Source organism: Phoxinus phoxinus (genome assembly GCF_949152265.1).
Source record: "Phoxinus phoxinus genome assembly, chromosome: 1".
NCBI lineage: Eukaryota > Metazoa > Chordata > Actinopteri > Cypriniformes > Leuciscidae > Phoxinus > Phoxinus phoxinus.
In genome coordinates this window covers 47750987-47774038 of record NC_136876.1, presented here as the reverse complement: position 1 = coordinate 47774038, position 23052 = coordinate 47750987, and the positions used below count along the sequence as shown (strand labels likewise).

Here is a 23052-nt window from a genome sequence, read left to right as displayed (position 1 = left end):
GGCTCTTTTATTCAATTTGTCCCATCCTGACGGTTTAAAAATACTGCTAACTGCTAACAAAAAGAGCGCCTCAGGATTAACGCATGGAGTTTTTATTTATTTTATTTATTTGTCACTTGACAATTATTGTTAAATGTGTGCCTGCATAACTTTTATAAGATTTATTTTCTTTGGTTTGATTGTGTTTTATATAATTATTTTTTTTAGTTCGATTTTGTATTTCTATTTAATTAATTTAATTACTATTGAATATTCGTAATCAAACAAAACAAATAGATAAAGTATAATTTTAACTTAAAAAAAACTATTCATATTATAGACCTAGCTAGTATGTTGTATTTTGTTAATAGGATAAAACATAATTCGTATCTTTTATAATATTTGATATATAAAGTAGGAAAAAAAAATACTATGGAAGTCAATGGGTACTGACTACTGTTTGGTTACTGACATTCTTCAAAATATCTTTCTTTGTGTTCAGCAGAAGAAATAAATGAATACAGGTTTGAAACAACTTGAGGGTGAGTAAATGATGACAGAATTTTAATTGTAAAGTGAACTATCCCTTTAAAGTCTTCTGTCCACTATCTAGCCGGGATAATTTAGATGCAGGCTTGGCACTTCACCAGGCGAGGTCGCTGTTACTGAAGCTTCGAGTAATGAACCCGTTTTCAAAACAATTCTTCTAAGTGGTTCAGTGCTTCACCAAAGCTTAATTTGCCCTTCACTACTGTGGGACACCTAAGCTTTAATATGTAGCTGGGCCGTACCATTGAGGTCGCCGAGGAGTTGATCTGATCACGATTCAAATGAAACATTCAATGAAACGTCAACATCTAAACCTCTGTTGACCGATCCAAGTTCGGTTCAGATTGATAAAAAATAACATATAACACATATCTGACACAAGTTGTGAAACTATAATTTTTGTGTTTTATAATTTTCTATATACATTTTGTGTAGAGCCTAACAAACAACTCGCCACCAATGTTCACTGTATGCAGTGTTAGCTGTTCTCAAACAAACAGGCCAGTGTAAATAAAAGTTATTTAAATACAATATTTTGTCACATTTTAGTTTGATTCAAAGTGTGAACTTGATTAACCGTTTACTCTTCATGAACTTTTCTCAAACGCAGCATTGTCTATTAGAGGTTGAAGCGTGAATAACTGAATAATGTACAATACAGTGAGTCTAAAAGTCTTAAAGTCCTGAACACAATCACTACATGTGTTAAAACTGACACTTTTATAGAGTGTAAAATTGTGAATTGAAATTGTGAAGTTCTTTTTTTAAATATTAAACTCAATCGGTAAGATAAAAAAGAAAGATAAAGAAAATTGTGCTTTTATTCAGCAAGGTCACAGAAAATGAAATTGATAAAAAGTGACATTGCTGAGTGGTTACTAGGGTTTCCTGGGTGGTTGCTATGCTGTTGCTAAGCAGAGTTGTCACTTATATGGTTTATAAAAAACTGATATAAAATGATCATAAACTACAACATGGAGGTATAAACTGTTAATGTGCTGAAGGTTTAATTCTGCCTTTATTAATCTTCAATATGAGTCTGGTATCTCAGATGTGGATTTTCATCCACATATTTCCTAATGTACCAACAGGAGATCCTCGCTTTCATATTCTCTTCAACAACGAAATCCAGCGCAGCCTGAAGAAGAAAAGAAGAGGAGGATTGAGTTAAACAGCAGAGCTTGAGTAAGTGAGGGAGTGTAAAGCGGTTGACCTTCGCCAGGTGTGCAGCAACACCTTTCCCCCTGTGAGACTGAGGGACCTCAGTAGACATCAACTCCACCAGCTGATCATGTGTGATAGTGTACTTCAGTGCTGCACTACTCGCTGCTCCTGCTCACACACACACACACACACACACACACACACACACACACACACACACACACACACACACACACACACACACACACACACAGGGGATATTGTTATCAGTGATGCTGGCTCATAACTAGAGTGCTGCCTATCTAGTGGACATCAGCGCGACTGAATCTGCTGTTTTGTGCTCTCTAGGTTTGAGACAGAATGAATAACGTTATTTTCTCTTACCGTCGCAGTCGAGAGTGATTGTGAAGCGCTGATTCTGTCTGTCGTGAATCACACACAGATTCGAGGCGTCAGTACATGATGATCCACTACATGTGTGTTTGAGTCGTTGACTGTTCTTGTATCCTCGAGTGAACCGAAACATGAAGTTTACAGACAGCAAGTGTCGCGCCATGATGTGACGTCACCAAACAGTGCATTAATAACAACAACAACAGCAGAGGGCGCTGTGATCATGTTTATTCCTCTCTCACATCTGAGATAGATAGATAGATAGATAGATAGATAGATAGATAGATAGATAGATAGATAGATAGATAGATAGATAGATAGATAGATAGATAGATAGATAGATAGATAGATAGATAGATAGATAGATCACAGCTGCAGTGTTTCTGACTCCTGCTGATGGAGAAGAACAGGTTTGGGAAGAGAGATCGGGCATAGAGAGCTGCTTTAGGGATGAAGGAGCGGAACATTAAAATCTCCTTCTTTTTGCTACTCAGAGTCTCCAGGATCTCAGTGACCATTTCTTCAGCGTTCACACCAAAGGACTTCGCTTTGAGGTCTCCAGTTTCCAGTCAGTGTCCAAGCAGAAGGTCCAGGGGAATATAGTGGACAATACAAACAAACAAGTAAGATGTTATGAGCTACAAACCGTGATCTTTACATTATGAACTGACGGTGACGTTCACTCACGTGTCCACATGGGTTTTGCTGCGTCCTCGTCCTTTGAGTTTGTGTCTGGAGTTTTTATGAAGGTGTGGTTGACGGTGCTGACGGTTATCCCATATTCCTGAAGCTCATCCCGCAGACACTCAAAGAAAGCCTGAACGGCATGCTTGGACGCAGCATCTGAACAATGAACGTCTTACACTGACAAAGATATCTAAATATTTAACATGTAGTGATTTATTACTGCCGATTAACTCTATGAACAATAAAGGAATAGTTCACCCAAAAGTAAAACTAGTAAAACTTAACTTCAAGTAAAACTTAACTTCAACTAAAACAAGTAAAAAGTTTCTACCAAGCTTATCAAAACTTAACGAAAAGCACCACTTATTTTTTTCTCAATTCTCCAGTTTTTCCATTTACTTCACAGAAGCTGTTTGCCTGTAACTAACTCAACCAGGCCCCGCCCCTTTATTTAGCATATGAATTATTTAAATGAGGAATATTGTGACATGTTCGTTCCCGGAAGAAAATCAAGGCTACAATGGAGACGTTTCGGGAGTTTAAAAACAGTGACAATGACAGAATTACTCCCGCTGGAGGGACTTTGTGCTTTGACCTTTTTCTACACTACACTAAAAATCGATAGATTATTAAATCAGTGTGTGTGTGTGTGTGTGCTCTTTAAGTGGCTGAAAAGGTTTGGTATAAAGAATCTGAAGTTGGACCTTCACAAACTGATATCTGGACCTGAATGCTGCCATCACAACAAACTGGTGCGGTCCGTCCAGAAGAGAGTGTCTGCTAAATACTGCGGCATATTCCCTAGTGTCCACCTCAATGTGAGCCCAGTGTAACACCAGTCATACTGAGAATGTGTGTGTTCTGCATGTTTAGTGTACGGTTTGTCTGCATGTTCCTCATAGGGGGCTGTGAAACACCTGCATCTGACTCCTGGAGAGTTAAAGCACTACCTCAGTCAGACGGAGAAACTGATGCAGCGATACAGCAGAAGACTGGAGTGGTTACTGACAGGTACAGTACAGGTGTTCATCACACACACTCTCTGAAGTGACTTAAAAACACAACTGCCGCTCTTATTTAGCTCTTCCTGGGAGGAATGTCAAATATGATTGTGTGCTTGCTTTTATATGAAAAACTGCGAGATAGATTTGTCTTGTTTGTTAACCGTCACCCCTCTATATTTGAGCATAAATCTGAATATAAATAGAATTCAGGAAAGCTTTGTAACACATCTTTCCCACGCGAGTCAAAATGACCCGAAACCCTAAAATTATACTTCATTTTTTTATACTTATTTTATTTAATTTTGATCTTATTTTAAAAATTTTGATGCAATATTATTGGAGACTTTTATTTTTTATTTTATTTATCTTTAAATGACTAGATTTGATCAATAAATAATTATAAATAGTAATTTAAGCACATTCCTCACATTCTTTCAACTTACATTCAAAATAACTCACAATTTCATGCCTAAACCTTTTAATTCAGCTAAAAATATCTTACATTGGGTGTCTTTGCCGACCTCTTGTGGAAAAATAATAATATAACATGATATTTCATGACTCTTGTCACTAGATGGCCTTATAGCTCTATCTTTATGGAGCAAATGAGCTGTCACTTTCTCTTCATTATACATTCATTTATATTTTACAAAATAAAATCAAGGCCATATGCCTAACCAAGTTTTGTTCCAAATTTTAATATGGAGCCCGCTAAATATATTTAAAGTGCCATTTTTATAGCAAATCACTGTCCAGTTATGAAATGGTTTTCATGGGTATTTTGAATGATACCTAATTTATAATAATTATTACTAAGATATCTGAAAAGGAAAAGTGCAATTAAAAAGCGCACCAACTGCCCATCTACTGTTAAAAGGCTACAGTAATAAACTACAGAAGAAATAACTGAGGATCATGTGTTTCTCTCGCTGCAGTTAGCAACTGTTTCATGTTTTGGCAAATTGGTGGCTAATTCATATGAATTCGTACAATCTCATTCATATATTTTCGTAAAATCAGATTGGAGTGGACCTTCATGTTTTTTTTTTTTTTTTTTTTTTTACTAAAAATCATACATTTCCATGGGAATCACATCATCTGAGAATTTTTTTTGTTTCTCCTGAGATCAGGTTGGTGGTAGATATGTGACCCTGGACCACAAAACCAGTCACATGGGTAAAACATTGTTTAATTGATTTTATATTCAATTTAATTAAATGTATACATCATCTGGAAGCTGAATAAATAAGCTTTCCATTGATGTGTGGTTTGTTAGGATAGGACAATACTTGGTCGAGATACAACTATTGAAAATCTTGAATCTGAGGGTGCAAAAAAATCGAAACATTGAGAAAATCTCCTTTAAAGTTGTGCATTTATGTTCACGATTGTGCAGCATTCACTCACAAAAATACATGTTTTATATATTTACGGCAGGAAATTTACTAAATATCTTCATGGAACATGATCTTAATATCCTAATGATTTTTGGCATAAAAGAAAAATCGATAATTTTGACCCATAGAATGTATTGTTGGCTATTGCCACAGATATACCCGTGCGACTCGAGACTGGTTTTGTGGTCCAGGGTCACACATGTGTCTGTATATGGATCATATCAGTACCAAGCGCAAAAAAATTAGAGTACGGCTCTGTTCCAAAACATAGTGCTCTTTTGCACAGGCATTATTTGAAGAGCTCAAAGGCTGTTCCCGTAGGATAGTTCGCAGGAGACAGAAGCTCACTGTGTTTTTCTCCTGCCGTGTGTATCTCTCATGTGTGAGCAGGCAGCCGGCGAATGTTCGGATCCGTGCTGGAGAAGGACGTGTGTGTTCTGCTGGATGTGTCCGGGTCAATGGCCCCGTTCCTCCCTGAACTCCAGAAGGGACTGACCGCACTGATCTGGGATCAGCTGCATGCCAACAGCGTCAGGTGAGGGAACAGGCACAATACCGCTATAAACATGAATATCTATGGGTTCAATATGCGTCACATGACTAAACTTGTGTCATCGGTTTTAAATACCTTCGGTTTCACAGTTCACACTACAACACGAGAACGGCGTTTTCAAAGTTATCCACTTTGGAGAGCGTTTTCAAACAAAAATGTATTAGTGTGGACAAGACCTCTAATGACACATTTCCACAATTCACCAGACACCAGAAATGTGAAATGGGTTCAAAATACACCTGAAAATGTCCTATCCTAGCCTTCTTTCATGGTTAGTAAGTTTGCTGGTGTGTGTGTGTGTCAGGTTTACCGTGCTGGCGTTCTCTGGAGGGGTGTGTGTGTGGCAGCCGGCGCTGGTGGAGTCCAGTGAGGATCAGTGTGTGGAGGCAGTGCAGTGGTTGAGTCGGCTCACTTCACACGGGCCTTCACACACACTGCAGGCGCTGCAGGTACTCTCACAATAACAGCCTTTACACACACTGTTATCACATGGCTTTCTGGAAAACATCTTCGGGATTGGTCAATGGCAGCAGTGTGTGCTCCACTCAGCTCTTCTCCTGCACTCAGGCCCTGTTTACAGCTGGTATTAAAGGGATGGTTTACTGCTTTTTTTCTTTGCATGATGGTGTTTATGGGGTGCAATATAACATGTCTTCGTTTTTTTTTTTTTTTTTTTTTTTTTTTTTTAAGCCTTATTTTTCATAAATTTCATCTTTATTGTAAGACGCTTTCTCCTCTGTCATTTGAACGACCGGTTGACTTCCTGATTCTATGAAACCACTCCCTCAGAAACAGGCATGGGCTCAGATTGGTTAGTTGGGCCGGTGTGTTGTAATTGGCTAAACTGCGCAGTGCACGTTGTCCGGAAACTTCACGGTCATCACCTTTACGGGCGAAAGTTGCATGTGCTCCGGTCAAATGTAAATAATGGTGTCAGTTTGAGCCAGAATCAGACCCAGAAAGCGGCAATGAAGAGAGTCAAGCAGAACCTCCCCAAACACGGCAACAAAACGTTTCTGAATGGTACATTTTTTTTATTATTATTATTCTATTCTATAATAATTTTGATATGCTGTTACTTGAAAATGCCACTGCTGACACTTGTTAGCTTTTGAGATACGGTTTTCTCCTAAACATTTAATATAACTGAATAAATGACTGAGTAATACCGCAGCTGAAGTTTGCTGTTGCGATTACATATATTTTTTTAAACTTTATACACGTTTGTCTTACACACAAAATAGCATCGAACTAACTGGCTAGTGGCTACTATAAACAAACGTTGGCATTGGTTTACGTTCTTGATCAAATCGAAAAATTACTTCATAAAGTATACATGGAAAATACATTTACAAAATTAGTACATAATTACAAATTCAGGTCCAAAATGTTTGTACGCGTTTGTCATAGACACACGAAATAGCATAACTAAGTGGCTATAACGCCAGCGCTGGCATTTGTTTACGTCCTTGATAAAACTAAAACATTACGTCTGAAATTATACATGCAAATACATTTAAAATGATTAAGTCTTACTTACAGGTTGTGGTCCAACAACGGCTGCCTCTGCGTTTAAAGTTGGAACTGCTTCATGTTTTAGTAACAGTTTCTTGTTTAATCCGGCATTGAATTCGTGGAGATTCTGGAAGCTGTCTTCCGTAAAATGCGCAGCACAGAGAGCTAAATTACGATTGTAATTTTCAGGAACATAATCAAACATACATTTTAGCCATTGTTGACGAACTACAGCGTCCATAGGAAGCCGAACACAGAAGACCTGACAGCTGGGTGAAAATAACACACTTTTGACGGCATGGCTACAGCTCTCCACTAACTCTTCCCCAGAGCTGCAGAAATATGGCCACGCCCCTTTTTTCGCATATTCCGGAGGGAGGGTTGATGTAAATGTATGGGTTAGTTACGTATAAAACCCGGGAAGTATCTCGTTGTAGTCCCATTCGAGTCGTTTTTGTAGGCATTAAACTTCCTTATTTTTAAAAGACGATATCTCTGCTTACGTTGAACTTTCAGCGCAGCAACTTTGCAGATACTGTTCATGCACCAACAGCAACATTACACACTATTTAAAATGAAAAAAGTGAAATCGCAATCAACCAGCCCTTTAAGATGTGTTTTGGTGGATCGGATCACAAGTAGACGAGGGAGACATATCTTTTGTCCACTTTCAACCACTTCTGTCCTTTGATTTCCTCAAAGAAGGGTATGGGCTTTTTCAGATCTTTTCATCTAATGGACGAAATAAGGTCACGCAATTTGCATATGAACACGACCGGAGACGACGGAAAAACACAGAGATTGCAGGCTTTAGTTTCTGCTCTGACAGTCACAAGACCAGCCGAACGCTGTGAGTGTTCTCTCGACTCTCTGGTTCAAGAGGAAATCATCCACTCACGGATCATTATCCGACCGCGCTATGAGGGCGCTAATATTGCTAACCTCTGTTTTCTGGGAAACGTATTCTACGCTCTCCAAAATCTGCGCTGTTAAATGCTCGTTCTCTGGTTAACAAGACGTTTATCCTCAAGGAGTTCATCAGAGACCATGATCTGGACTTTCTGTTTATTACCGAGACTTGGATGAAGGTAGCAGACTTTAGTCCATTTTCTGAACTTGTTCCAGCCGACTATTATTATTACAACGTCCCGCAACCATCCGGCAGAGGCGGTGGACTAGCCACCATTGTTAAAGAGTCGTTCAGACCTCGATGTCGACTGCTATATACCTCCACTCTCCTAAGTTTTGAAGCCCTTGTTTTACTTTTGAACTGGCCTGAACCCGTGGTATTAGTTTTGATCTATCGGCCTCCACAGTTAAAGGAGAACTCCGGTGCAAAATGAACCTTTGGTCTAATTACACATTGTTACCTAGTCAACAGTTATCTGAGATTTGTTTTCATGATTATCGAATGTAAATAGTTTTATCTCTAAAAACAGTTTAGCCTATAACGCTAGTATAACGCTAGTATATGGGGCGTAGAGTAATGACAAATAAAAATCGCTAGTTAATACCACTAACAAGGCTCAAAATAGCCCCACACTAACACGGTAGCATAATGAAGGTCCCTACCTTCAAACCGAAGCATTGAGAACTTTGACAGTGTCCAGACAGTTTAATAAGAAGATATTTTATACATACAGTCAACTTCACGTATACAAGCAGAATCCATCTTGGAAAAACAGACTCTATCAATCGATCTACGAACCACCGATCCAAATGCGCTGAACTGTGTAGAATCTCATATGGTCCAGCGCATTTGGATCGGTGGTTCGTAGATCGATTGATAGAGTCTGTTTTTCCAAGATGGATTCTGCTTGTATACGTGAAGTTGACTGTATGTATAAAATATCTTCTTATTAAACTGTCTGGACACTGTCAAAGTTCTCAATGCTTCGGTTTGCATGTAGGGACCCTCATTATGCTGCCGTGTTAGTGTGGGGCTATTTTGAGCCTTGTTAGTGGTATTAACTAGCGATTTTTATTTGTCATTACTCCATGCCCCATATACTAGCGTTATACTAGCGTTATAGGCTAAACTGTTTTTAGAGATAAAACTATTTACATTCGATAATCATGAAAACAAATCTCAGATAACGGTTGACTAGGTAACAATGTGTAATTAGACCAAAGGTTCATTTTGCACCGGAGTTCTCCTTTAATCAAAGACTTCATAGTGGAGTTCTCAGATCTTGTAGGTGACTTGATCACTAAATACGATGGCATCCTTATTTTAAGTGACTTAAAGTTTTTAAACATCATTGACTCTTTCAACATTCAGCAGTGGGTTAATTATCCCACACATATTCATGGACACATGTTGGATCAAATTCTGTCATATCTGTAACTGAAATCGCTATTTCTGATAATTTTCCTATTTTATTTAAAATGTCTCTTCCTCAGCATTCTATTGCTCCTGTTTCAAACACCACACACGTATTATTGTATTGTTATATTGTTAAATCAGAATGTTGTTAAGAAAGCTACGGCTTCCTATTTTACTAAATTGAGAAACATCACCACACCCCAAAAGCATATTTTTCTGTCATTAACTAAGTTTTAAATCCCCCTATAAACTCTCTTTTCGATGCCCGTCTTTGGCACTCTGTGAGGATTTTGGGCAATAAAGTTTCTAATTTGAGAGCCCAAATTCGAGTCCCTGATCATAAAATACCAACAGAGATCCACCCACCTTCTGATTAATTCTGTCTCTCTACATTCTGTAAAGGAAGTAATGTTTAAACTTAAACCTTCCTTTTGTACGTATGAGACTTTACATCCTTGTTATCTGAGAAAATTATTTGATACTGTCGTATTTGATAAATCCATGAAGGGACTATACCGTTGAGTTTGAAAATTGCCTCAATTACACCCACACTAAAGAAACCCTCACTTGATGCCTTTATCTTATCAAACTTTTGTCCTTTATCCATTGTGCCGTTTATTTCTGTAACGGAGGCCAGCTAGTAGTCGCTGTACGAGTAAACCTCACTCCTCTGATCTCAATAGCCGCTCTAGTGACAGACGCTAGAGGCTGCAGTCTTTAGCCTCCTTGTTAGAACGCCTGACTCTCATGCCGGAGACCCGGATTCGAGACCCGCACAGAGCGGGGTGAGAAGGACCCGGGTGGAGGGGTTACATTTCCAAGGTATTGGATTTTTATTTTATCTATACAGCTTTCAGACCTTCTTAAATGACAAGTTTTAGTCGGGTTTAAAACTCTGCACAGCACAGAAACCACTCTATAAGAGTTCTCAATTAAATTTACATGGCTACAGATTCGGGAGATTCCGTCATTTTAATGTTAAATATGTCTTCTGCTTTTGATACTGTCGACCATGCGATTCTTTAAATGATTTAGCACCTTCTTATCTCTCTTACTCCATTTATATTCTCCCACTAGAAACTTCTCCTTCAGATACCTAGAAGCCGGCTAAAATCAAGGGGTAACTGAGCTTTTGAAGTGGCTGACCCCACACTGTGGAACAAGCTCGCACTGTATATTAGATCGACTTCCTCTCTCTCTGAGTTCAAGTCATGTCCCAAAACTTATTTAAAGTTATCTCCGACGTGTTCATCCTGTATTTCATGTTTCTTGTTTGAAACATTATTCGCGCCCCACCTTTCCTGTCATGTCCCCGGTCCGTGTCGAAGGCTCACCCGTCTACTGAGTTCGCAAACTACTCGACGTTCGCCCCAGGGGGAGGGGTCATCAATTTCTCATCGATTGGGAGGGTTATGGTCCTGAGAAGAGATGCTGGATCCCCTCCCGGGACGTTCTGGACTTTTTTCGCTCCCGTCAGCCCTCTTCCTCTTCCTCTTCAGGAGGGGGTACTGTCATGATCCTGGTTCTTTCCTTCTCTGTTTTCTTCCCTCTGCCTCCCTCTGCTGGTCATATTACGTCATACCTTCTCTTTCCTTACACTCTCACGCACACACCCATTGTCTCTTCCTCTCATTACCGTCAGCTGGCTCTCATGCTCATCTCATCAACACACCTGTTCTCTATCTTCAACCTTATGTCCACGCTATATCTAGTTCTCTCTTTCTTGTCTGTATTGTCGGATTATTGTTTGATCTTCATGCACGTTTATGACTGCTGCCTACCTTTACTTCTCTGAAGTTATCCCTTGTCCTGTCCTGTCTTGTCTTGATTGTCTGTAAGCGTCACCGTTATCTACTGCTGTGTTTACCGCTTCTGTGCTGTATCCAGTCTTCTCCGTGGAGTATAGCAGAGGGTTCCTCGTCTCACCTGCGGTCCCTACCTCGCCGCTCAAGAGCCATCCGGCTCTCCGGCTGAGATCATCTGTACTCGTTTGAAAGAGCAGCGGAACACCATTAAATTACCTTTTGTGAAGAGACTTTCTGTTTATTTAGCCTGAGTGGCGTTGCCTAATTTATCCATTAACCTGTTAGCCTTCAGCGCCATTTTTGAAAAATCCACAGAAATTGCATTCTGAACCTAAAACAGATTCAGTTAATTGACCCTTTGTCCTAAAAGCACAAGCATGATCTCATTTGAAAGCTGACACCTGGCACTTTATTGGAAATGTAGAATGAATTATTGTCATAATGAAAAAAAAATTATGAATAGCTTCAAAGTTGTGTAAGTTATTAGAAATTTATTTTTATGAAACATCTTCATGAAAATTAAATTGAAGTTGGCCCGTCAGCACTCTAGAAATGCACTCCAGCTAAAGACACATGTCTGACCATGTTATATTTAAAATTTGAAGGTGATAAGTCTAAAACTCTGTATTTTGTTAAATGTTTTTCAAGATCATCTCAAATGACTTTATTTTGAATTGACTCTAAAATGCAAACTTGTGTTTATTGTCATCTATTAGCATCTATTCAGTCTATTGTCTCTATTTTTTTGTGGTGCAAACGAGCCCCATTCAGTGTCAGTCTCTCCTGCACTCATTCACACCTCTCCAGCCTGCTTATGGCCATAAATATTCTTTTCCTTTGTCTCCATTATAATGGATAACGACTGGCTAATCACGGTGTTTCACCCCCTAATTTCTTTCATAGTTCTCACCTTTCACATTTATAACTGTATCAAATGCCTTTCTTAAATAAATAAATATTTCAGTAAGCATTCCGATTTAGAAAAAAATCATAAAAAATAACAGCTAGATGGCAGGTGCAACTAGAGAGCTAGCTAGCATGTTAGCTTAGCACACCATCAATACACGACAATTTATGAGATTAAAACCGTGTTTGTGCTCCAAACTTACTTTAAAACGCAAGTCGAGTGTTTTAAATAATCTTCTATGAGCTTATTTAGCTTCAGAAAAGAAAATCAGACAGAAAATAAATGAGTTTATGTTATTCTGCACTATTGTAAAGTCTATATAGATTAGCATTACATTATACATATAATCTATTATTATAAAAATACCTGACATGGCTCGAAGAACACAGGTAAATCAAATATCATTGCAATCATGTTTATTGTCTTCAAAACATCTTTATCTGCATGTTACAACGATCTCTGAAAGCTAGCTGTGTTTATGTAAGTGACGTCCTGGAAGGTCACATGGTAGGGCTCTTCTTCATGTGCAGTGCATCCGTATATGGATTATTCTGTGTATCTCTGGCGCCCTCAGTCTTCTGTATGGTTTGAAAACACAGTACATCAGAGTATCCAGCGCGCATATGATTACATGGACGCATTTTGATATAAATTCAATAAATATTATTCCTGTCTATAGAAATCTGATGTAAACCTATGAGAATATATCAATATTTCTCCAAATCTGCACATTTTTGAGCCAAAAGCCCTGAGGAACGTTGTTTTGTCACGCGTTCTCATGACAACACCACCGGAGTTTTTTTATGAATGGACGCGCTGATGCTCATAATTCACATTAAAGGTATCGACTCATTTTTTCATTACATAAATCCTGACACAAATTAAGACATAACTGTCACTATAAGTTTCTCAGAATACAATAGTGGTCAAATACTGAAACGTGAGACTTATATATTTTTAATGATGTATAGTTTGTCAAGGTAATAACATTAAATCTGATAGTAACTTTGAACTATTTAAAAAAAAAACGCTTCAGAGCGTCCTCGCTCTGGTGAAGGCTAACAGGTTAAAATATATTACCTGCTTTCGTCTCTGGACCTCTCTGTTCCCTGACAATACCTAGAAGCCGGCTAAAATCAAGGGGTAACTGAGCTTTTGAAGTGGCTGACCCCACACTGTGGAACAAGCTCGCACTGTATATTAGATCGACTTCCTCTCTCTCTGAGTTCAAGTCACTTATTTATTTTCTATAGCTTTTAGCTTATAATGATTGTTCTGTTTTAAACTGTGTTTAGTATTACTTGTGTTACTAATTTCTATTAGCTCTATTTTCTCTGTGTACAGCACCTTGGTCGGCCAGTGGCCGTTTTTAAATGTGCTCTATAAAAAAACTAGAAACTAGAACTTGTGTGTGTTAGAAATCAGGAATGGAGAGAGAACATTACCGTCTTAAACCATAAACCATGTACTGTATATGTCAATGCATCCTGAAGATCTTCAGATAGCCTAACCAAACAGATCTACTGTACCTTTTACAGCCAACACATCAGTCATTGTTGGTGTATGAGCTACAGGTTGATAGAAACACATGCTACTTCTTAGTCCAAGGACATCTAACAACACAGAAGTGGGAGACAGATTGATGATGAGGCCTCCTGCAAGTCCTTTTTTTTCTTTTTTCCTCTTGTCCTCCTGTCCAGCATCGCAGCAAGCAGAATGATGCTCTGTTTGCCATGTTGTGACGAGCAGATTTTGCTTTGCCAAGTGGAGCTTGAATGACAGGCTCCCCTTGATATCCTAAGTTAAGCTTATTTTATTTTATTTTATTTTTGATGCTTGTTTGAAAATGAGCTTTACATAATATTGCTGGACCTGAACCAATCACCCAAACCCATGCCCACTTGGCCCATAAATATGCCATTCAAGACCCAAATATGTGTTCCCAGTTCAAACCCATGCCCACTTGGCCCATACAATTTCTATGCAGGACCCATATGTGCATTCCCAGGTCAAACCCATGTTCACTTGGCCCATAAATATGTCATTCAAGACCCATATATGTGTTCCCAGTTCAAACCCATGCCCACTTGGCCCATAAATATGTCATGCAAGACCCATATATGTGTTCCCAGTTCAAACCCATGCCCACTTGGCCCATAAATATGCCATTCAAGACCCATATATGTGTTCCCAGTTCAAACCCATGCCCACTTGGCCCATAAAAATTCTATGCAGGACACATGTGCATTCCCAGTTCAAACCCATGCCCACTTGGCCCATACATATGCCATTCAAGACCCATATATGTGTTCCCAGTTCCAACCCATGCCCACTTGGCCCATACAAATTCTATGCAGGACCCATATGTGCATTCCCAGTTCAAACCCATGCCCACTTGGCCCATAAATATGTCATGCAAGACCCATATATGTGTTCCCAGTTCAAACCCATGCCCACTTGGCCCATAAATATGTCATGCAAGACCCATATATGTGTTCCCAGATCAAACCCATGCCCACTTGGCCCATAAATATGTCATTCAAGACCCATATATGTGTTCCCAGTTCAAACCCATGCCCACTTGGCCCATAAATATGTCATACAGAACCCATATGTGCATTCCCAGTTCAAACCCATGCCCACTTGGCCCATAAATATGTCATGCAAGACCCATATGTTCCCAGATCAAACCCATGCCCACTTGGCCCATAAATATGTCATGCAAGACCCATATATGTGTTCCCAGTTCAAACCCATGCCCACTTGGCCCATAAATATGTCATGCAAGACCCATATATGTGTTCCCAGTTCAAACCCATGCCCACATGGCCAATGCCAGTCCCTTATGGGGCCCATGTAATCAGCTCATATGGGCTTCCTATGTGGGACTCGTACTACAAAACCTACATGGGACCCGCTGATTTCACCCAGCCAAAGCCCATGCCCACACAGTACCCATGGAACCCGTAGTTAACCCATCTGGGCCCCACGTGTCATTGCTGGCTGGGTTGTGTTTGGTATGTTTTTCATCTTCAAATCAAACTTGGATCTCTAGCCGACAAAGTTTAAACCCCGTTTGTCTAGAGCTCTTCTCATAATGTTTAGCATTAAGTCACTAGACGAAGAGAAGACGATCTTTTGTGGCTGTTTGAACACATTCGACCACATGAGCGTTTACACTACGAAAGCAATCCGGTCGAATGTGTTTTTGACTCCCTCTGGAAGTGGTGGAAAGTGGACAAGCTCAAAGTGTTTCAGACCCATTTACACCTGTATTTAGTGTCGTTCACTTGTGATCTGATCGACCATCACGCATCTTAACACCAGCTGTAAACAGAGCCTCAGGTGTTCTTGTGTTTAAGTGTTAGTGTGACTGTGTGTAATGCTTCTTTGCTCAGGCCGGCTGTGGTTTGTCAGATGATGTTGGTCTGTATCTGATCTGTGATGGAGGGAGTGACTCCAGTCACTGTCTAATACTGAGAGAGATCGAGACCCTGAGACGAGAGAAGAGCTTCACCGTCCACACCGTCGCACTCAACCGCCATGACAGGTCAACTATAAACGCCCGTTCACACCAACCACAATAACCATAAAGATATAGTTCTGAAAATCATTCTCAATATTAAAGAATAGCAGCGTTCACAGCTCGACTATAGCGATAACGGCACAGAGAAACAATATCTTTGTAATCACTTTCAGAGCAATTTATCCAGATGATGAACGATAAAAACACTGACAGCCAATCATAATCCATCCTGCTGTAACGAGCTCAAGCATTTAAAGTGACATAAAAACACGTGCTTAAAATAAACAGAACAATACAGTTCGCTGGTGTGGACGCTAATATAGTTATCGCTATAGTTACCGTTCTTGGTGTGAACAAGCCTTATTGATCCTTGGTCAAGATTCAGGACATTGTTTTGTCTGCTTTCATCACAGAAAATGTTACTTTGGCTACCGATTTTGTCTTTTTATGAATAAGTGTTTTTTTATTAGATTTGGAATAATGTCTATGTAGTGGTGAGTCATAATAACACATACAATCATGTGACATATGGCGAGTGATTATTTTTTTCCAGCCATTCTCACTGATACTTCTAAGACTAACAGCCAGCTAGATGGTATCATCCAATGGTGGTTGAGGAGATTCCCCCTTCTATGTAAAGCGCTTTGAGTGTCGAGAAAAATTATATATAAATATATAAAATTAATGAATTATTATTATTATTATTTTTAAAAAATTGACATTCACGACAATGGCTTTTTTACGGAGCCCCTAAAGGGACGTGGTGGTGGAATTTTTTTTAGGATGGGAGAACATTTTTTTTCCAAATCTTTTGCGTTCCCTCGCAAAACTTTTGCGTTCCCTCGCAAAACTTTTGCGTTCCCTCGCAAAACTTTTGCGTTCCCTCGCAAAATGATTTGCGTTCCCACGCAAAACTTTTGCATTCCCTCACAAAGATATTTGCGTTCCCACGCAAAACCTGTTGTGAGCTCGGACAGACACTTCCTGTTTAATGTCCCGCTGGCAGTGTTTCAGAGCTCCGTACGTTAATGGAGCGTTTCATAGTGTTTGAACTTGGACTCAAATATAAAGAAATGCAGTCAGTGCTTAACTCAAGGAGTTCAGTGAAGTGGGCAATATATTCACATGGCTATTCGAACTTCCTGGATCAATATTCTTGAGCTAAACGTTCAAACAAAAACGACACCTATTTACAATCACAGTAACCTACATAGACAACGAGCCACAACCCAATTCTCCTCAAAACGAGCTTTATGATATAAATTTGTCTCAAACCAGCCAATTGAGAGACAAGTCTGAATAAGGGGCCGTCTGCAAAGTGCAAATCCCCAGACCGGTCTGCCAATTTTATATTATTAAACATCAATAGCTTCACTGTGATACACTGTCACCAAATTCAGTTCACACATCACTGCTCTCCTGCTGGTTATACTACAATACTTAGTTTGATAAAAAAAAAATGCATAATTTGTATGATTATTTATTATGAAAATCACCCTTTTTAGAAAAAATATTCAATAACTTCACACTGTTATACAATGTAATGCCATCAAATTCAGTAAGCAAATATAATGCAAAAGCTATGGTTGTAACTATTATGTTGGCTGCGTACGTACGGTAGGCTACCAATATAATTTGTTTAAAGAATAGGCCTACTTATTTTTTAATGTGCAATTACATCCCAAACTAAGTGTTGCATAACCAACATTAGAGCAGTGATGTGTGAACTACATTTGGTGTGTTACAGTGAAGTTATTGGATATTTTTCATAATATAAAATGTGCAAAAGCAGTGTAGTATGACCAGTGGGTGACCATTGATGTGTAAACTGAATTGGGTGGCACTACAGTTTGTAACATTGAAGTTAATGATTATCTTTGTATTTTTGACTGAGTTGATGCTGTAGTCGTTTCTTGGGTTATATTGCACTTTGCAGACGGTCCCTTCGGAATTGTCTCTCAGCCGACTGCTCATAGAGATCCATTTAGCCTATATTATAAAGCTCGTTTGAGGAGAATTGGGTTGTAGCTCGTTGTCTAGGTTACTGTGATTGTAAATAGGTGTCGTTTGTGTTTGAACAACGTTTAGCTCAAGAATATTGATCCGGGAAGTTCGAATAGCCTATATGAATATATTGCCAACTTCACTGAACTCCTTGAGTTAAAGGGTTAGTTCACCCAAAAATGAAAATAATGTCATTAATGACTCACCCTCATGTCGTTCTAAGCCCGTAAGACCTCCGTTCATCTTCGGAACACAGTTTAAGATATTTTAGATTTAGTCCGAGAGCTTTCTGTCCCTCCATTGAAACTGTATATACAGTATACTGGCCATGTCCATAAAGTTAATAAAAAGATCATCAAAGTAGTCCATGTGACATCAGTGGGTTAGTTAGAATTTTTTGAAGCATCGAAAATACTTTTTGGTCCAAAAATAACACAAAATAAGACTTTATTCCGCATTGTATTCTCTCCCGGGTTTGTTGTCAATCCTTCACAGTTACGCTGATGGCGTAAGACGCTGATGACGTGTATTTCTGGTGCGCCCGAGCTTCGTTTACAGTCTGAGGGAAACGCACGCTGTAAAAGTGTCTCATCCGCGACATGCACATTTACGCACCATTAAAAAAATGATATCCACGCAAACAATGTAGAATAGCTTGAATATAGCGTGCGTCTCCCTCAGACTGTAAACGAAGCTCGGGCGCACCAGATAACACGTCATCAGCGTCTTCCGTCAGCAGCGTCACTGCAGAGTCCTGAACGCAGATTCACAACAGACCCGGGAGAGAATACAATGCTGAATAAAGTCTTATTTTGTGTTATTTTTGGACCAAAAAGTATTTTTGATGCTTCAAAAAATTCTAACTAACCCACTGATGTCACATGGACTACTTTGATGATCTTTTTATTACCTTTATGGACACGGACAGTATACTGTATATACAGTTTCAATGGAGGGACAGAAAGCTCTCGGACTAAATCTAAAATATCTTAAACTGTGTTCCGAAGATGAACGGAGGTCTTACGGGCTTAGAACGACATGAGGGTGAGTCATTAATGACGTCATTTTCATTTTTGGGTGAACTAACCCTTTAAGCACTGACTGCATTTCTTTATATTTGAGTCCAAGTTCAAACACTATGAAACGCTCCATTAACGTACGGAGCTCTGAAACACTGCCAGCGGGACATTAAACAGGAAGTGGTTTTGCGTGGGAACGCAAATATCTTTGCGAGGGAACGCAAAAGTTTTGCGAGGGAACGCAAAGTTTCTCGGTGGAACGCAAAAGATTTGGAAAAAATTTTTTCTCCCATCCTAAAAAAAAATCCACCACAACGTCCCTTTAGTGGCTCCGTACATTTTAGGGGCCTGGAAACACAAACTTTGAAACTGGTTTCAAAGTGCAAGTTTTTTTCATGTAATCTACAAAAACGTGAATTTGTGAAAAATGTGAAAAATGTGTATTATGTGTTCAGTCTATAGATGTGTAGTGTTTCTTTATAAAGTGACATCGCCATCTACTGGCCTGGCATGAATAATACAGCGTTTTTAGTCGTTGTGAATGGGGATAATTTTGACAACATTGTCGTCTGTACTTAAAAAGTTTCAAAGCGCAAAGGAAAAACTTTTGCATTATTACATTGTTGTCGTGTAAACGTACCCCAGATCTTATGCAGTTTAAACTTAGAGTTTATATGAACAAAGCTTTCTGTATGTCAAAAATACTTCTACTGAAGTTTCAGCCGTTACACTTTATTTCGATGGTCCACTTTAGACATTCTACTAACTATTAGTAACTTGTCAACTACATCTCAAGTACCTCTCATAGAGTGTTAGTAAACTGTTAGGTTAGGGCTCGGGTTAGTGGAATAAGTTGACATGTAGTTGCAAAGTTGCTTGAAGTTAGCAGAATGTCTAAAGCGGACCACAACTAATGTTGCTTTGAATGTACATGTGACCCTGGACCACAACACCAGTCTCGAGTCGCACGGGTATATTTGTGGCAATAGCGAGAGAATGGGTCAAAATTATAGATTTTTCTTTTATGCCAAAAATCATTAGGATATTAAGTAAAGATCATATTCCATGAAGATATTTAGTAAATTTCCTACCGTAAATATATAAAACATTTATTTTTGTGAGTCAATGCAGCATAAATAACATAAATGCACAACTTTAAAGGAGATTTTCTCAAATGTTTCGATTTTGTTTCAACCCTCAGATTCCAGATTTTCAATAGTTGTATCTCGACCAAATATTGTCCTATCCTAAAAAAAAACATATATCAATGGAAAGTTTATTTATTCAGCTTCCAGATAATGTATAAATCTCAATTTCAGAAAATTGACCCATGTGACTGGTTTTGCGGTGCAGGGTCACATATGTCACAGTGTGTGTAAGAGTGTGATTTGATCAGTTCAATGTTTCTGAACAGATCTGGCGGTGAGTTTCTGAAGTGTCTGGCACATAAGACCGGAGGCCGATTCCATCAGGCTCCTGAAAACACGGATCCGGATCTGATCAGAAAACTGCTATCAGACCCGGGCAGAGAAGTGCGTATATGTGGTCAACACTTCAGTTATATCATGACACTGCAGGAGTGTGTGCTGTTCAACACGCTCAAAGGCATTTTCTTTGTTATGAAATGTGTTGATTCTTGTATTTCCACGAATAAAGGATCCGGTGCTTCCAGCGTTTGAGGGGGACGATCTGAGGAAACTGTCAGAAGAGATCGAGAAGCTGAGATTGTTCCAGAAACAAGCTAAAGCTTTCAGGTTTGTGTTCATTCAGGCAACAGTGTTTATGTGATGATTGATGTTATTGTGGACTTTTTAATATTGTCTTTTGTTTTCATAGGGAAACTATTCTGGGGTCGAGGAAGCTGGAGGGAACGCAGACGCTGATCTTTTGAAATCACGTTATTTATTTAGAATAAACCTACACTATGGAGTTAAACTACACTATAAATGTTTTAAAAAGACGACACAAACATTTGTGATTTTTCTGGCTTCCGATGTCATTCACTTTCAGTTATTTTACCGTTTCAAAAACGACTCTATATTGATAACAAACTGGTAACATAATCGTAAACACTGGTTTTTAACACAAATAGTTTTAACATTTACTGCACTTTGTTATTATTCTAGTTTCTGACCAATAGTGGTTTATAGAGTGGACGTCTAGCACATTTATATAAAACTCTGCTTGCAGAATAATATGGATATGACATCAAGAGTTTCGCTTCGATCGTCGTTATCTGATCGCCTAATCCCACAGATCCCAACCTCTCCCCCACAACTAAACTACCAGTAAAGGGTTATGACGTCACACACACACTCACACACACACACACACACACACACACACACACACACACACACACACACACACACACACACACACACACACACACACACACACACACACACACACACACACACAAGGAAATGTGAATGGTGCCTGCAGTGGCAAAACTCGCCACTCAGTTGCTAGGGTGCGGTTAGCTAGATTTTAACAAGATGATAACAAAATTAGCACACAGCAAAAACTCCAGTGTTAAATTAACACTCCTGGGAGTTTATATGAGTCCACACTCAAGAGTGTAAAGTGTTAAAATATGAGTGTTAAATGAACACTCAAGAGTGTTAAAGTTAATGAGATAATTAAGTTATTAATTGAGTGATGATTGAGCATTAGTGATGAACACCTGATGTTAACAAGCAGAATCACTGAAGGAGAAAATCTCAAATTGTAAGTCACCATTATGGAGATCAGTGTTTGCTTTAGTTGGGCTCTTGACCCTTATATTATTAACTTTAGATGTTGCTTGTCTGCTGTTACTGATTAATAACAGTCAGATAGACAAAGAGAAATTGTGATCTGATAGTGTCGGTTATGTTTTGGCATAGTGATCTGATTGTGATCTGAAATAAACAAAACATATTTAGATAGTTTGGTTTAACTTCTTAATACAGCAGCTCTCTGTTTCTAAAGCATATGATTTTCAGTATTTTTAATATAATCCAAAATATTTAATAAACGTTGTTCTGATCAAAAACACAGACATCAATAATCAGCCTGTGAATCTCAACAATGGTGACAATAATAAAGCATGTTGCAGTGGCTGCCACCAATCAACTCATTAATGGCTCCCATCATGCATTGCGGTATGAATAAATTATGATCTGATTTGTCGAAGTAATTTCCTTTTCCTAATTGAATATTTTGCTCATCACCATTGTTGAGATGCATAGACTGAATCTTCATGTCTGTGTGTGCCTAAAATAAAGATTTTTTTATTTTTTCAAAACAACTTTAAAATAAATTATTCCGTATTTATTTATCAAAAATTATGGATATTTATGTAGAATCACAGTTATGCTGTAATAAACAACATAAATCTAAATCAGAAATAATGGTTCAGTGATCAAGTTCAAATTGTGATTGTCATAATATAACCAATAGATCACTTTTTTTCTTTGTTCATCTGTCTGTTATAATAACAGCAGGCACACATAATCTAAAGTAAATAATATAAGGGTCAAGAGCCCAACTAAAGCAAACACTGATCTCCATAATGGTGGCTTACAATTTGAGATTTTCTCCTTCTGTGATTCTGCTTGTTATCATCAGGTGTTCATCACTAATGCTCAATCATCACTCAATTATTAACTTAATTATCTCATTAACTTTAACACTCTTGAGTGTTCATTTAACACTCATATTTTAACACTTTACACTCTTGAGTGTGGACTCATATAAACTCCCAGGAGTGTTAATTTAACACTGGAGTGTTTTCTGTGAACACTGGAGTTTTTGCTGTGCATGTTGTTAACATGTTTAGCATGTTAATAGCATGATGTTAGCATTCTTTTAACAAGATTAGCATGTTGCTAGCATCATGCTAGCATGATTAACATGATGGTAGGTTTTAGCAAGATGCTAGCACAATTAGCATGTTCCTAGCATAATTAGCATGTGGCTAACATGTTTTTAGCAAGATGTTAGCATGGTTAGCATGTTGCTAGCATAATGTTAACATGATTAGCATGTTGCTATCATAATGCTAGCATGATTAGCATCTTGTTAACATGTTTTTGTGTTGCTAGGTGGTTGCTAAGGTATTCTGGGCGGTTGCTATGTTCTTCTGAATGGTTGCTAGGGCGTTGTTAGGGTGTTGTGGGTGGTTGATAGGCGGTTTCTAGGGCATTTTGGGTGGTTGCTATGACGTTTCTAGGCGGTTGC

General features: G+C 38.7%; 2 protein-coding genes across 2 annotated transcripts; one reads left to right on the top strand and one right to left on the bottom strand.

Moving 5' to 3' along the window:
• Positions 1-1415: 1415 nt before the first annotated feature.
• LOC307003785 (protein NATD1-like) lies at positions 1416-2421 on the bottom strand. Its single transcript, XM_079622604.1, has 3 exons — positions 2077-2421; positions 1742-1860; positions 1416-1666 (listed from the first exon to the last, which is right to left on the bottom strand). Exons 1-3 carry the CDS (start codon positions 2246-2248, stop codon positions 1550-1552), a joined length of 408 nt encoding a protein of 135 aa, XP_079478730.1. The 5' UTR covers positions 2249-2421; the 3' UTR covers positions 1416-1549.
• A 905-nt stretch (positions 2422-3326) lies between these two features.
• On the top strand, positions 3327-21235 carry LOC307010313 (von Willebrand factor A domain-containing protein 3A-like; the record flags this gene model as incomplete). Its single annotated transcript, XM_079634892.1, has 8 exons — positions 3327-3590; positions 3675-3783; positions 5564-5708; positions 6031-6175; positions 15678-15829; positions 20243-20360; positions 20485-20582; positions 20665-21235. 8 exons carry the CDS (start codon positions 3327-3329, stop codon positions 20717-20719), a joined length of 1086 nt encoding a protein of 361 aa, XP_079491018.1. The 3' UTR covers positions 20720-21235.
• Positions 21236-23052: the final 1817 nt, after the last annotated feature.